Source organism: Gymnogyps californianus, chromosome 5 (assembly GCF_018139145.2).
Source record: "Gymnogyps californianus isolate 813 chromosome 5, ASM1813914v2, whole genome shotgun sequence".
Lineage (NCBI taxonomy): Eukaryota > Metazoa > Chordata > Aves > Accipitriformes > Cathartidae > Gymnogyps > Gymnogyps californianus.
This window is the reverse complement of record NC_059475.1, coordinates 33,385,670-33,398,756: the sequence shown is the minus strand read 5'-3', so window position 1 is coordinate 33,398,756 and position 13,087 is coordinate 33,385,670. Positions and strand designations below refer to the sequence as shown.

The window sequence follows — 13,087 nt, the reverse complement described above, 5'->3', positions numbered from 1 at the left end:
TTTGAGCTTTGGGCTAAGAAAACTGCTAAGAAAAAGTTTTCAGACTTTACCAAGTGTTGCTGTTAACATGCATCAGTTACGTTATCCATCCTTCCGCTATTTTCTCTTTGGCCTACTGCCTCCTAAAAGCACGCACATGGGGAAAGGCGGGGGGGGCACAGTCAAGATACATCCCAACGCTCAGAGCCATATTCTTAATAATAATAATGAATCTCTATGTGTTAAGCTCACAGAAAGGCATGTTTCAATGCCTGATATTTAATAGCCCTTGGTTAGAGTGAGGCCTACAGCATAATACCTTCCTCTTGCCAGACAATCACATTTTAGTATAGTGATGACACTGTGTTATTCAGTTCTTTTCTTTAAAAAAACCCACAAAATTGAATGTCACCATGGGAACAATCTAAAGTTGATTTTGGAAAGAGGCTCATTTCCTATAGCTTTTCTCTTGGCATAAAAATGTCACTGAACTGTATCAGAAGTGCTTTATGAAGTATCTCTAAAGATACCAGTCAGTTCTGAAAATATCCACCCCTAATGGTTGCATTTCTTTAGTTTCTGAACCAGAATAAAGGACCCAGAAAGGTTTCATCCCTGTTTTTCTCAACAAGAAACACACCCCAAGCTACCACCAGTGTGATCTAATTCAATCATTCTTCAGCCTGTAATGTGTAGTAAGTGTCAGTATGGAAAAATTCCTTCTTAGAAGAACAAATAAAACTTAAAGCAGTCATCCTGGTTGGCTGGCTGAACAAACGACACATGTTCACACAAGACTAATTCAGTCAACCGTCTTAATAAGGATTTACTTTAAACAGAACCTTGTATGGGTACACTAGACTCAGTCTCATTAAGGAGTAAGTTGGATTTTTATACAGCATGAACCATTGGCAATCTAAAACAGACCCACTGAAGAATGGAATGGAGAATCAAACGCAATGTTTCAGACCCAAGCTCTATGTGCCTTTAATACTTTCTTTTTCCTTTTCTTTTTTTGAGAGAGTGCACACTACGACAGACATTTGCATTTATCATGTTTTTAACTTCTTTTCTAAGGATGAACTCTCTGAATCTGCATCTTCCAACTCCGCTCTGTGTCTTTTCAGTCCTCCGAGAGATTGAGTGCTCTCACTGCCCGCAGGATGCAAGTCAGCAGTATCCTCTTTTGTGCTCACATTGTAGCTGTTGGAGTCCATTTCAGACAGGCAGCAGTCTTTGTGCAAGGTCACACCCATCTGTACAAGGTTGCCATTATCAGCGTTTGAGTACACCTGTAGTCCTTGTGTCACAGTCTCCTGCTCTCCAAAACTCTGTCCATTGTTGAAGCATGAAGGGCGAAGATGCAAGTGGCCGTTATTGTGGTTAACACAGGTGGTGTCGAGGCTCCTCTCCTCACTGTCATCAGTCTGGTTTCTGGAGCAGTGACCCGACATGCTACAGATGGCAACAGTGGAGAATGGAGGGACCAGTGAGTGATGGCTTGATGGTGGCTGACAGTTCTGACTATTTTTCTGTTCCACAAGTCCTGCAGTCTGAATGCAAGGTTCTTCAGTACAACTATTTAGCCCTTTGCAGTTAGCTTTTCCATTGAGCTTTTTAGTCTCAAAAGAATGCTCTATAGCTCCACTGCTAGTGTCTTCAGATGTGTTTTCTTGACCCTCCATCCGCCGCTGATTGTCACATTCATGAGCTTGACCATTACTAGAATTTTCTATCAAGCCACATTCTTTTAAAGTTTCTTTGTTGTGGCTTTCAGTAGAAAGAGCTGGGGAACCTTGAGGAACTACTGAATTCAAGTTCCTAGCATCTTCCTTATTTAGTGAGTGTGCTGTACTGTGCCTTCCACTAGTTCCTGGTTTCCCTTCATCATTCTCTCCATCTCCTCTGGAGGATTCACCATCTTTGCTAGCTGAATATGATATGTAAGAATAATGAAGCCATTTGTAAGCTTTGTAAATCTTTCTCTCCACTGATTCACTGTCTGAACAAGGAGATGTCCTTTCTTTGAGAACTTCTTTGTTGGCTGAACTCCTTTCCGGCGAAGAAGCTGGAGAAGAAGAAAGATCATCTACTTTGATCTGAGGGTAATCATAGATGTCCTCACCTATGTAGGGGGTCACATTCTCCGTGTTAGTGCTAGTCCTTTCCTCCTTTTGCACCTTCTGTCGGCGCCTCAGCGCATTGCGTTGCCTCATAGATGTGCGTCGTTCATTCAGTTCCTCTTCATCTTCTGTACTGCTGCTGCTGCTGGAACTGCTGGATTCGTTCTCCTCAGGACTTGGGGACCGTGGCCGTGGGAAAAGGTCTGTATCTAGTTCTGCCTCACAGGTATTGTCATCAGAGTCAGACTCATTGGAAAGGGCCAGGAGACGTTTATCCTGATACTTTCTCAATGCAGAGAGCCTCTGCTGACGGGAAGCCACATCTTCTCTGGCTGAGGGGGATTCAGTTGATCTTAAGGCCCTTAAATTATAGGCAGTTTCATCAGACTCTTCAGCCACATGTGGTGGGGAGTGATGCAAAGAGGTGGAGGACTCTGACTCGCTGTAAGCGGAGCGTTCACTTACTCCTGCATGGAGCTGCAGGATTGTGCTCTCACTGAGGTCGCTGTCCGAGTCAGAACTCCAGCCCTCGATCTCCCGGCGCACCAAGGAGTCAAAAAAGGCCATCATCCGTGGATCTTCCTGGACTGACTGGTTGGCATAATCATGGGACAAACCACTACCACTGTTCAACACAAGACTGATGTACTCTTCATGAGTGTAGAGGCAACGCGAATCATCTTCAATTCTACCATCCAGATCCCCTGTGCAGTCAGGCTGCTTGTAAGGACTCCAGATCTGTAACAGAAAACAAAAAAACCCAAACATGTGTCTTTGAATTCATAAACTATTATAAGCATTTGAAATAGAACAGTAGTGCAAATACCCAGAAAAATTGCAGGTTGGCGATTGTTTTTATTAAGTTTTACCCCTCAGACCCATACTTACAAGTATTCCAGAGATGCAGGGGTTTTTTCTCCTCCTTTACAAATGCGTTTTTCCTGCATCTACTTCACCCATCCAGAACTCAGAAGTTCTCACACTGCAGATTATCCATCATTTCAATATTTCATTGTGTAATAATTTCTCCCAAATTGCAGGGCTCTATTTTTATGTAATAAGGGATGCTTACTCACTAACGGTAAGAATAGTTTGTTGCCTACAATACAGTCTTAGCACTAATGAAGGCACTTGTTTCCCAGGAAACTAGAGTTGCTTGTGCCAGTGATGTAGAGTAACATTTCATCCAGCTGCATAGTCAGTCACACCTGATCAGCAGGCACGGAGCTGAATGTATGGAGGTGAAAAGCAGAGCTGCACTACTCCCTTGAGGGAACAGTCATGAAGGAAAGAAAGTATCCAACATCCTCTCAAGACACTGCAGCAGTTTTAGTTAGTGGGGAAAGGTAAAGGAGAAGAGTTTTACTGAAAGCTACTTCTGAAGTGGAGAGAAGTAGTAACATTGCAAAATGTAATGATTTCACCAATAGCAACAGCCTTGACTGTGCTGTCCATCCAGCCTTCCCTCAGTTTTCCTGGTGTGGAGGGGAAAAGGAAAAAAAAAAGCCCCAAAGAAGATCCACCAATATCCCTAAGAAACTGGTAATCCATAGCAAACATAATAGTTGGATCTCCTCACCTTTCTGTTTTAGTCACAGATTCGGGGGCAATATGATTAAGGCACCCACTGGACAACCACTATCACTTTATTCTAGATTGATGGTTAACATGATGCACAACACTTACTGTAAAGCAGAGCTAGTATGTAGCTTATCCACAATACTGCCTTAACATTCTGCCTATAAAATATCTGATTTCAGTCATGCTTTGATTTTACCACGCTAACAAGCTCAAGGAAAAAATTCCATGCCAGCTGTCTATACCAGGTTGGCCTTTTGGGATAGGCTTTGGCAAAAACATCTAACTCTTTTCCCAACAGAAATTAGTCAAGTTTTGTTCCAAGTAGACAAAACTGCTAACAAAAAGAGTGTTTTGCCTGTGTAAATGGGATAATCAGCCCTCATCTCACAGATGCGTAGTTAACACATGCAACATAATCTGATACTACCATGACAAGCACTATAAAAAAAGCCCATGAGAATGCCAGTAATTCTGTATTCACAGAGATTTTCAACAGTGTACAGTAAAACCTTACACCTTTAATATTGGAAGTAAAACGAAATAAATTATCTTGCAGCTACTTGTTCAGCACAGTCAAATTTAAGATGTACAGGTAACCTTTATTCTGGAATTCTTCCAAACTTGAATGCCTTTACTTTGCATCCTCTGCAATTTATGGTTAACAGAGCTTCCACATATGATCTGACTATGTAGATAAAAGAGACACTATTCCAAAACTAAAGTGGGCTGCAGATATACCTTTTTCTGTATGGCAACCATCAAGCTGCCTTTCAGAGCAAAGGCATAGGAATTTTACATTGCATTACATTAGCCTGTTCCTAGGAACATGCCTCAATATCAAGGTGTATTTGCTATTTGTACTTAATTGCTCTTTTTATTATTTGCAGTACTTAAGCAAATTCTCTTCCAGTACAGTTCATTAATATAATACTTGAAACCAGAATGAAGACAGTCTCCATTACTTGGTTCAAGCACTGCACTTACTAGACACCTAGCTCAAGGGACAAGCATCAGGTTTGGACAAAGATAATAAAACCCAACCTAAGCCCACTATGTGCAGACGTCCATCAACCATACTTAACCTGTTTGAATTATTCAAGAGAACAGAAAGAAACTCTCTTCATCCTCCAATTATTTCCCACGCTCCACTTCCTAAAGACAACATAGGAGAGAGTCTTCTCTCAGCGGATGCATGAGAGAGATTGTTGATTTGGGGAGACACCAAGTTTTTTAATAGAAAAATAGAACTCTACTTGCTCAAAGGACTATTCTGAGTTGCTGCCTTCTTGATGATTTAACTAGCACGTGCTCAGTACCTTCTCTCACAATTTGTCAGATCTTTTCCCCTCTTCGTCCCACTACTGAGCATTTCAGCAAGGAGATCAGATCTTTTTGTATTTAAGAAGCATATACCTTCTTGCAAATGCTTCATACTGTATGCCTGGACAAGTAGGCTGGCATGCCCCTTCCTCAAATAGTCTTAGCAGTGTTAGATTGATCACTAGGTTTTATAAAACTTTTTTTTAAGCAAGAGAATAAGAAAACTTTGAGATTCTGCATGAACCAATATAAATGGAGGAGAGGTAGCCTGCTCTGAAGTCCCTCTGGGAAAGGTCTGTTTTATAATGAAAAGTCATCTAAAAAGGTACATAAAGTGTGCACAGAGATTCCACGTCCTTGTTAGTGCTACCAGATCTTTCTGCTTACTCCGCAAGCATCAGAGAAAATACAGCAGTGTTAAATATTGAAAAGATAGCTACAAAGAGTCCATAGTGAGGCTTTTCCCTTCCGAGATAGATTTGTTCACAGAGGAGGAGTAAATAATAAAGAGAAGACAAGGGAATTCAGGATGAATACCTGTTTGTACCGGATCAGATGTCTCTGGAGATTGATATTCCTACTTTTTTGACATTTTGCTATGAGGGAGTGCGAGGGCCTGCCAGAGACCCAGAAAGAAATCAGACTAAGAATCTATCCTTGGCAGAACCGGGAAGTCTTTAAACTGGCAGCAACTGGTCCAGTGCTCTCTGTGGCATCTCAAAGGGGCTTCTTTGTAAATTGAATGCTTTTGCCTTTTTCTCATCCTCTGACTGATGCCATGTCAAGGAATAATGTGAGCAAATTGGAGAAAATAAGTTGGTAAATCATCCCACTGAAGCAACAATCTATCACGAAGTTCTTTCTCTGTCAGAGGATTAAGGAACTGAATATTACTCACTGATGCCCCAAGTACGAATATAAAAATAGAAACAATAACAGAAAAGGGGAGTACAAAACTGGTTCTCTACTTCAGCAGAGACGCTTCAGAGAGCATCTCTGAATTGCTTGTATTCCATGGTGGCAAACCCCCAAATTTAAAAAAAAAAAAAAAAAAGAAAAAAAGGAGTTATGCCCATAGTGTGAGAATAATTAAAACCAGCTATATTAGATTATCTGATTAGGCAGAGGCAGCTAGCCACAATGACATGAATCTGTCACCATAGCAACATGGGCAAATAGACTTTGCTATCTTTGATATACTGATGATTTTTAAACAAATGGGACCTACAACAGTTGTACTCAGTTACACAGTATTCCATTTCCAATACAAAACAGTATTTCTTTCTGAAAATCCTTACACACTTTATCTATTTTATCTTTTCTGGAACTGTCTTCTAACTGCATAATTCTCTGTGGCCCTCCTCTAAGCCTCATTTATTTCTCCTGCAATGCAATTAGTTTTCCTGTCAGCACATCCCAATGTCTCACACACTTTACTGAGGGGAAAGTGGTATTTTTCTATTTTATATTGCTTTAGCCCTTGTGGCAAATGCATGCTGCAAATGATAATTTTAGTTCACAGCTGTGCTTTTCCATACAATTTTACTGAGGTTCAGGTTTCTGAAATGGAGGGCAATGAGCAATTCATCTGGGTTGATGTGTCCAGAACACACTGTCTGGAGTCAAGGCTTCTAGTATCCTTTATTAATGAGCTTGCTGAGTCTTACTTTAGGTTTCGAAAACCTCCTCACTTGAATATTCACAACCCCCCCCCACCATCTTATTCATTGTAGTCTCAGTCCTAGCAGAAATCAAACCCTAAACCACTGAGTTACTGAACTATATTCTTGCAGGTGCTTTACAACAAAATAAAACTAAAGCAAAAAAACCCATAACCACAAAGGTCAAAATCATTCTTGCAAATACTATTCATTTCAGCAGGGCTGGGCCTGAGATGAATTTGTATCTCATTTGCAATCAGCATTAAAATAGCAAGTGTGTTGGCAGAAGCACGTGGAATTATTGAATGGCTTGTCTGTATCACGCCTTGACGGTGGTGCTATCAGTTCCTCACTTCTAGAAGTACTAAATTTAGGCCAGCTAGTCTAAAAATTAAGTGCTCAGACAAACAACTACTTGCATCCACATTTTTAATTCATCACAGAGTTTCTACAATTGAGGGAATGGAATACCAGTCAACTACAGTGAAGTCATCTTCTGTGATTTCATTCCAGAAAGATTTTTAGAAGACACTTGAAGGACAGTAAAAGCAAGGACACTTCTTAAGGAACTGATTAAAACAAACAAACAAAAAACAACAAAACAAGAAAACATAAAAAACCTAACTACAATTTTTATTTATGGCTCTTCCTCTTGTCATCTCAACTTCTCCGAGCAAGCACATCAAGCATTTATATGGAGGAAAGAAAGATAGCCATGCAAGGGAAGGACTTCTGTTCCCAGCTGTTTTTAATGCAGCAAACAGTCCCTCAGAACTGCTGGTGTTGTTTTTCCTGTTTTGCCCTTCTGCTAGTGGCAGTTACTAGCCTCCAGCCTACCTGCAGAAGTAGCTGGAATGAAGAAGAAACCACCATTATATAGTCACGTTCAAACTGCTGTTCACTAAGACAGTACCTTTAAAGAGTGAAGTCATGCAGATCAGACAAGATATGAGCCTTAAAACAACCTGATCCCCAAACAAGGCACATTACAAGCTGAGACAAAATGACATACAACAAAAGGGTAAGAAGTTCTGGCTCGTTAAGAAACTTAATACATTAAACACCTTTCCCTTAATTTGTTTCTAGCTTGCAACGTTTGGGGAATTCAGTTCCTTCAAAGCAGCTACATGAGTTCCACTGCACATACAGACATTCTCTTCTAAGGAAGCATTCAAGCTGAGGTGTCTTTGAAAGAGTTACACAACCTGTGACTGGAGCCTTAATCGAACTAACCTTTTAATCACCAGGCAAAAAACCCCCCTGCCAAAACCCTAGCAGAAGTACACAAAAGCAACACAGGGGATGTTTATACCAATGCTAATCCAACAGTCTAAGCACACTCATGCAGGAAGGATTCATAGGGTGAAGGGTCAGCAGATCTAAAATCCAAAAGGGAGAATTCAGGCTATGTGAATCAAGTTCCCAAAGCAAAAAAAAAAAAAAAAAATGCCTCTAGCAAAACTGTTGTTAAACAGTGGCAGTTTGACTGCTTGGAAATTGAAAAAAATCGGTGAGCTGCTAAGACTGTTCAATGCACTTTTATTCAAAGCCTGTATTTGACAGATTTGTGATCAAACCTGTCAGAGGGACACAGATCAAGAGAAAAGCAGAAAAGCAAACTAAAGTACCAGTGGATGATAGAAGAGAAGGAAAGCTGAACTACAATCAGAACCCAAATGCTGATAGTAGCTGTAATGCAAGTGATGCAGCTGGGCATTGGGCCATGGTCCCAGGGTTTTGGGCCAGTTCTGGTCCATAAGTTGCAGATCACTAAAAACATTCCTTTGCAAGACAAGTTCATTCAGTCAACTTGTAGCTGAGTAAAGCATTTACTAATACTCAAACGACCTCATTTATAGCCACATGCAGGTAAGACTTTTATGAAGTCATTCAACAAATAGTTAGAAGCAGCACCAGTTCTCATTATCCTACTTAAAAATTAAATTGTTCTGGTTTCTTTCATCTTGTTGATAGACCTAAATTATAGCAAAATTTCTATGGCAGCAGAACGCAAAGTGTATTAGTGTAGCATAATCCTCTGCCTCCCCACCCTCAACCACTGCTATTAGAAATGACAAAAAAGTTTCTGCCTTGCTCCCACAATATTGGCTGTCTTTCCTTAAGGAAAGAAAGTTTCAGAACCTAACAAAGTTTGTTATCTCTTTACATTCCACATAAAAAGGCACAAACTTTCTAAAAATACTGTACATTGCTAGAGGATTCAGAAAAGACATATTGTGGAAGGTATTAAGAGTCCTGTTTCCTCTGGAAACCACAGAAAGGTACCTTGCATTGATTCAATGCAGAAGTGTGTACAAAAATTATAGAAGGGCTCCTGAGGCAGTATTTGGACCAAATTCAGCTAGGTCAGGCTAGGCTAAGGCTCAATGATACTCTTTGGAGAGTTTTTTATTAAATTTTAGCCCAAAGTATCAGAAGTCTTAGGAGATCACATTACAGCTGTGAGCAAACTCTCCCGAGAACTGTTTGCATGATCCTTCAGTTATATACAGAATGAAACTGGACAAAAATTCCTTTTTCAAGGTACAAATCCAGGAATTCTGATCTTATTCCTTATCTCTAAAACCTTTAAAATTGAAACAGAGTTTGAAGTTGAAATGCCCAATTAAAAATTTGCATCAGTTTAGCCAGCAAATGAGACATACCACTTTACAAAAGAATAAGATGAGAAGACAGGATGGGTGCGGAAAAGAACGATGCTGAGCAAAACAAAGCATTTCTTCCTGAAATATTGAAAGAACACATTTTCTGATAATTAATCTTACCTTTATAATCTTTTCAACACCAGAAGAACAGATCATGTAAGTGTGAGGATTAAACCGGACTTGGTTTACAATTGACCGATGACCTTTCAATACCATAAAAGCACCATTGACAACCCTGCCAATGCCACCTAGGGGAAAAACAAGCACAGACTGAAATGAATAATTAAATCTTCATATTGCTTTCATTCATAATCATTTAAAGTTGTATTATATTTGACAATGCACTTCAGCTTTATTTTGCAATATTTTAAGGCCTGTGTTGGCTGCAGAATTCCAATTTTATGAGCAATGCCCCTAGGAAAAGCTGCAAGTTTGATGAAAAGCATCCTTCCTGCAAATTAGGACTTGGAGGCTAGCTTTAGTTCAACTATCTACACAAACAATGAAAGTTTTTGACCTAATATGACAAGTATGTGAATAAGAACAACATACATATTTAATGAAAATATGAAACCAGTGAAACCATAGTGCCTAAGGCATGACACTACTCACAGTTTGTAAATTTGAAGCAGAGACAAATAAAGAGGTTGACTTTTTAAATAGCTATACTTTTTTTTTTTAAATTTATTTTTTAAATCAGCAATTCACTACTGTCATAGTTGACTCTAGTCTGATGGGTAGGAATCTAAAGGAGGCAATCTTCAAGGCTACTAATCTGAGTTACTACATTACAGCTGGACTTAGTATAGCCTTCCCTAGACCAGGATCTATACCAACTCGTATTTCTGTGAATCAAGCTTAGAGAGGGACCTGAAACAACACATCTGACCAGTGGGTTATATCATTCTTTGTCACAAGGCAGGGAATTAGCTGAGTTGGAATGCTTTTGTGCTAATGGTAAAACTCAAAACAGAAGCCAGACAACTGTTCTGCTTGGTCATTGACTCTTACTAGATCTATACACCAAAGCAAGAAACTGTCACACTAATTTTTTTATATTCATAGATTCACACAATTAAAAGCATAAATTTGTTAGAAAGCACACCTGTGTATCTGAATAAACAAGTGTCAATCAACATGCTATGATTAACATCTTCAGTGAAAGAAACCAAAAGTTTTAAAAGAGGGGAAGTAAAAACTGAAAACCACTTTGGAGGAAAACAATCTTGCTATTTACAACTTCAAAGGTTGTAAGCACACCTTACAGAAACTGAAAATAATTTCATTAGCTTCTCTGCTACTTAAAGTCATCTTAACACTAAACAAGTAAGCTTTATGTTCTTCTTGCTGAAGATGTTTGCTATCCTCCTTTGTCCTCAACAGAAGCTCTTTCAGCTGAAATAGCTGCTGGTTTAAGCCCTAAGCCCAATGTTGAACAACTTGTCTTCTAAAACAGAGAGTCAGAGTTCTCCTGCAATGCACATTTCCTAAAGAAAAACTTGCATTAACACTGAAGAGTAGCAAGATAGAAGGGTCAAGGAAAAGGCATTCCTATATCACCTTCCATTTGTTATGTTACATAAATGATAAAGACCTGCAGCTAGTGAGCTTGTGTTCAGCCCCTCTCCTTTTAGAAAAAAGTACTCTATCCCTTCCACTCATTATAACTTCACTCTGAAGACCAGACTGATGTGTACATGGTGTACAAACCATGATAAGGATTTAGAAATGAGGAGTCATCCAACTCCTAAAAATCCACAGACAGATGTTTTTACTGCTTCTGGAAAGTATTCTGTTTGCACAAATCAATTTTTGCAGACCAAACTGCAGTCTCATGGCACTTTGGGACAGAAAGATAACATGCCTGAAGAAGGGAAAAGAGATGGCGAGTAACTCCAAGGACCAAAACACATGGCCATTTTAAAGACTTTGCATATAGAATGAAGGCTCATTTAAAATTATGAGAACTTGAAAGGGAGGCTATCACTCCAGTTAACTTCTAAGTATGTTCATTGAAACTGCACTGAGACTGAGCTACCTGGAACAGTTCTCTTCTTTGGGTACACTTGTATTTTCTGTAAAGGTTCAGAGATAAGTTCTGCCTTCAGCCATTGGAGCAAGATTTCACCAGTGTAAGCAAAGTTGACTGAGAAGTAACTTGACTGGAGAGCAAGTTCATTAAATACCAAATTGGGCTCTTTCGATTTTCTTTTACATTTTATGAGATTCCTCATGTCCTTTCAATCTGCTCACCCTGCTAGACATTCATGACCACATTTATGCCTGATGGCGAGTTGCCCTACTCCCACAGCATTCCTTCCAGCCAAATCACAGTTGTCAATCCAATTGCATCTATCAAGCCAACGGTACATGGTTACATCAAGTCCAGTTCTCAACACATTTATCTTGACCTAGCAGACAAATGTTCCAGCAAAGAGGGCCTCGGTAATGAAGAGACAATTTGCTTAGGAAATGTTTCCAAGTCTTTAAGTAATGCCTAAAACAAGTTTTAACTATCCACGGACTGTAGCTGCCCGACTTCAGTACAAGACAAGAAATATGCTCTATGAAACACTTAAAAAAGTCAGAAATTAGAGAGACAATGAGCAAAGAAAGAATTATAATGGGAGATGAAATACAAATTTAGGGCACCAATTATCTTGGGCTACATTTCCAAGTCAGTCATTGGCCTTTTGTGGTACTGTCATCAGTGTGAATTAACCCACGGTTATTTTCCTAGTAAAACAGTGAAAACAGTTATTTCATGCCAGTACTGTCTTCTGGCATTAAACTTTAAATGTTTATCAATACGCTAAGAGCACTGGATGAAAAGTACACAGCATGCCATGTCTAGAACACAGCTCTCCCTAAACTGTAGTCAAATTCAGGCAGTGTCTGAAGCCCAGAAAGCCAATCACATAAAAAGCAGTGTGGCCAGCAGGCTGCAGGAGGTGATTCTCCCTCTCTACTCCACTCTTGTGAGACCTCGCCTGGAGTACTGTGTCCAGCTCTGGGGTCCCCAGCACAAGAAAGACATGGACATGCTAGAGCAGGTCCAGAGGAGGGCCACAAAAATTATCAGAGGAATGGAACACCTCTCCTATGAAGGAAGGCTGAGGAAGTTGGGGTTGTTCAGCCTGGAGCAAAGGCAGCTCCGGGGAGACCTTATTGCAGCTTTTCAATAAAGGGGGCTTATAAGAAAGACAGAGACTTTTTACCAAGGCCTGTAGTGACAGGAGAAAGGGCAACAGTTTTAAGCTGAAAGAGCGTAGACTTCTATTTGATATAAGGAAGAAATTTCTTACAATGAGGGTGGTGAGACACTGGAACAGGTTGCCCAGAGAAGTTGTGGATGCCCCACCTTTGGAAGTGTTCAAGGTCAGGTTGGATGAAGCTTTGAGCAACCTGATTAGTGAAAGATGTCCCTGCCCTTGGCTGGGGGGTTGGACTAGGTGATCTTTAAAGGTCCCTTCCAACCCAAACCATTCTGTGATTCTATGAAGGAACTCCAAAGCTTTCTGCTTTCATATTGAAGTTCCCTAAATTCCTTTTAAGCTGTTAACAGTAAAATCAGAGGAAGCATAGTACTAGAACATACTTCACTCCTCTTAGAGTGAAGGTGAACTTCCCTACAAAGCCCAGTAAAACAACTAACTGACCAATTACAGGAAAAGTCCCCTAGGAGCGGATTATGGCAATCACAAATCTTAGCAGTCAGCTTTTTCCAGTAGTATGAGCGGTTTTAATCATTTAAACC

At 40.0% G+C, this 13,087-nt stretch overlaps 1 protein-coding gene across 1 annotated transcript in view; it reads right to left on the bottom strand.

The window, feature by feature from the left end:
- Positions 1-759: 759 nt before the first annotated feature.
- DCAF5 (DDB1 and CUL4 associated factor 5) overlaps positions 760-13,087 on the bottom strand; it is a 77,926-nt gene continuing 65,598 nt past the window's right edge. Inside the window, exons 8-9 of the mRNA XM_050896782.1 lie at positions 9,451-9,578; positions 760-2,840 (exon numbers count right to left, since the gene is read on the bottom strand). Of these exons, the coding sequence (XP_050752739.1) occupies positions 1,032-2,840; positions 9,451-9,578 (1,937 nt within the window). The 3' untranslated portion in view covers positions 760-1,031. The remainder of the gene's footprint in view (positions 2,841-9,450; positions 9,579-13,087) is intronic.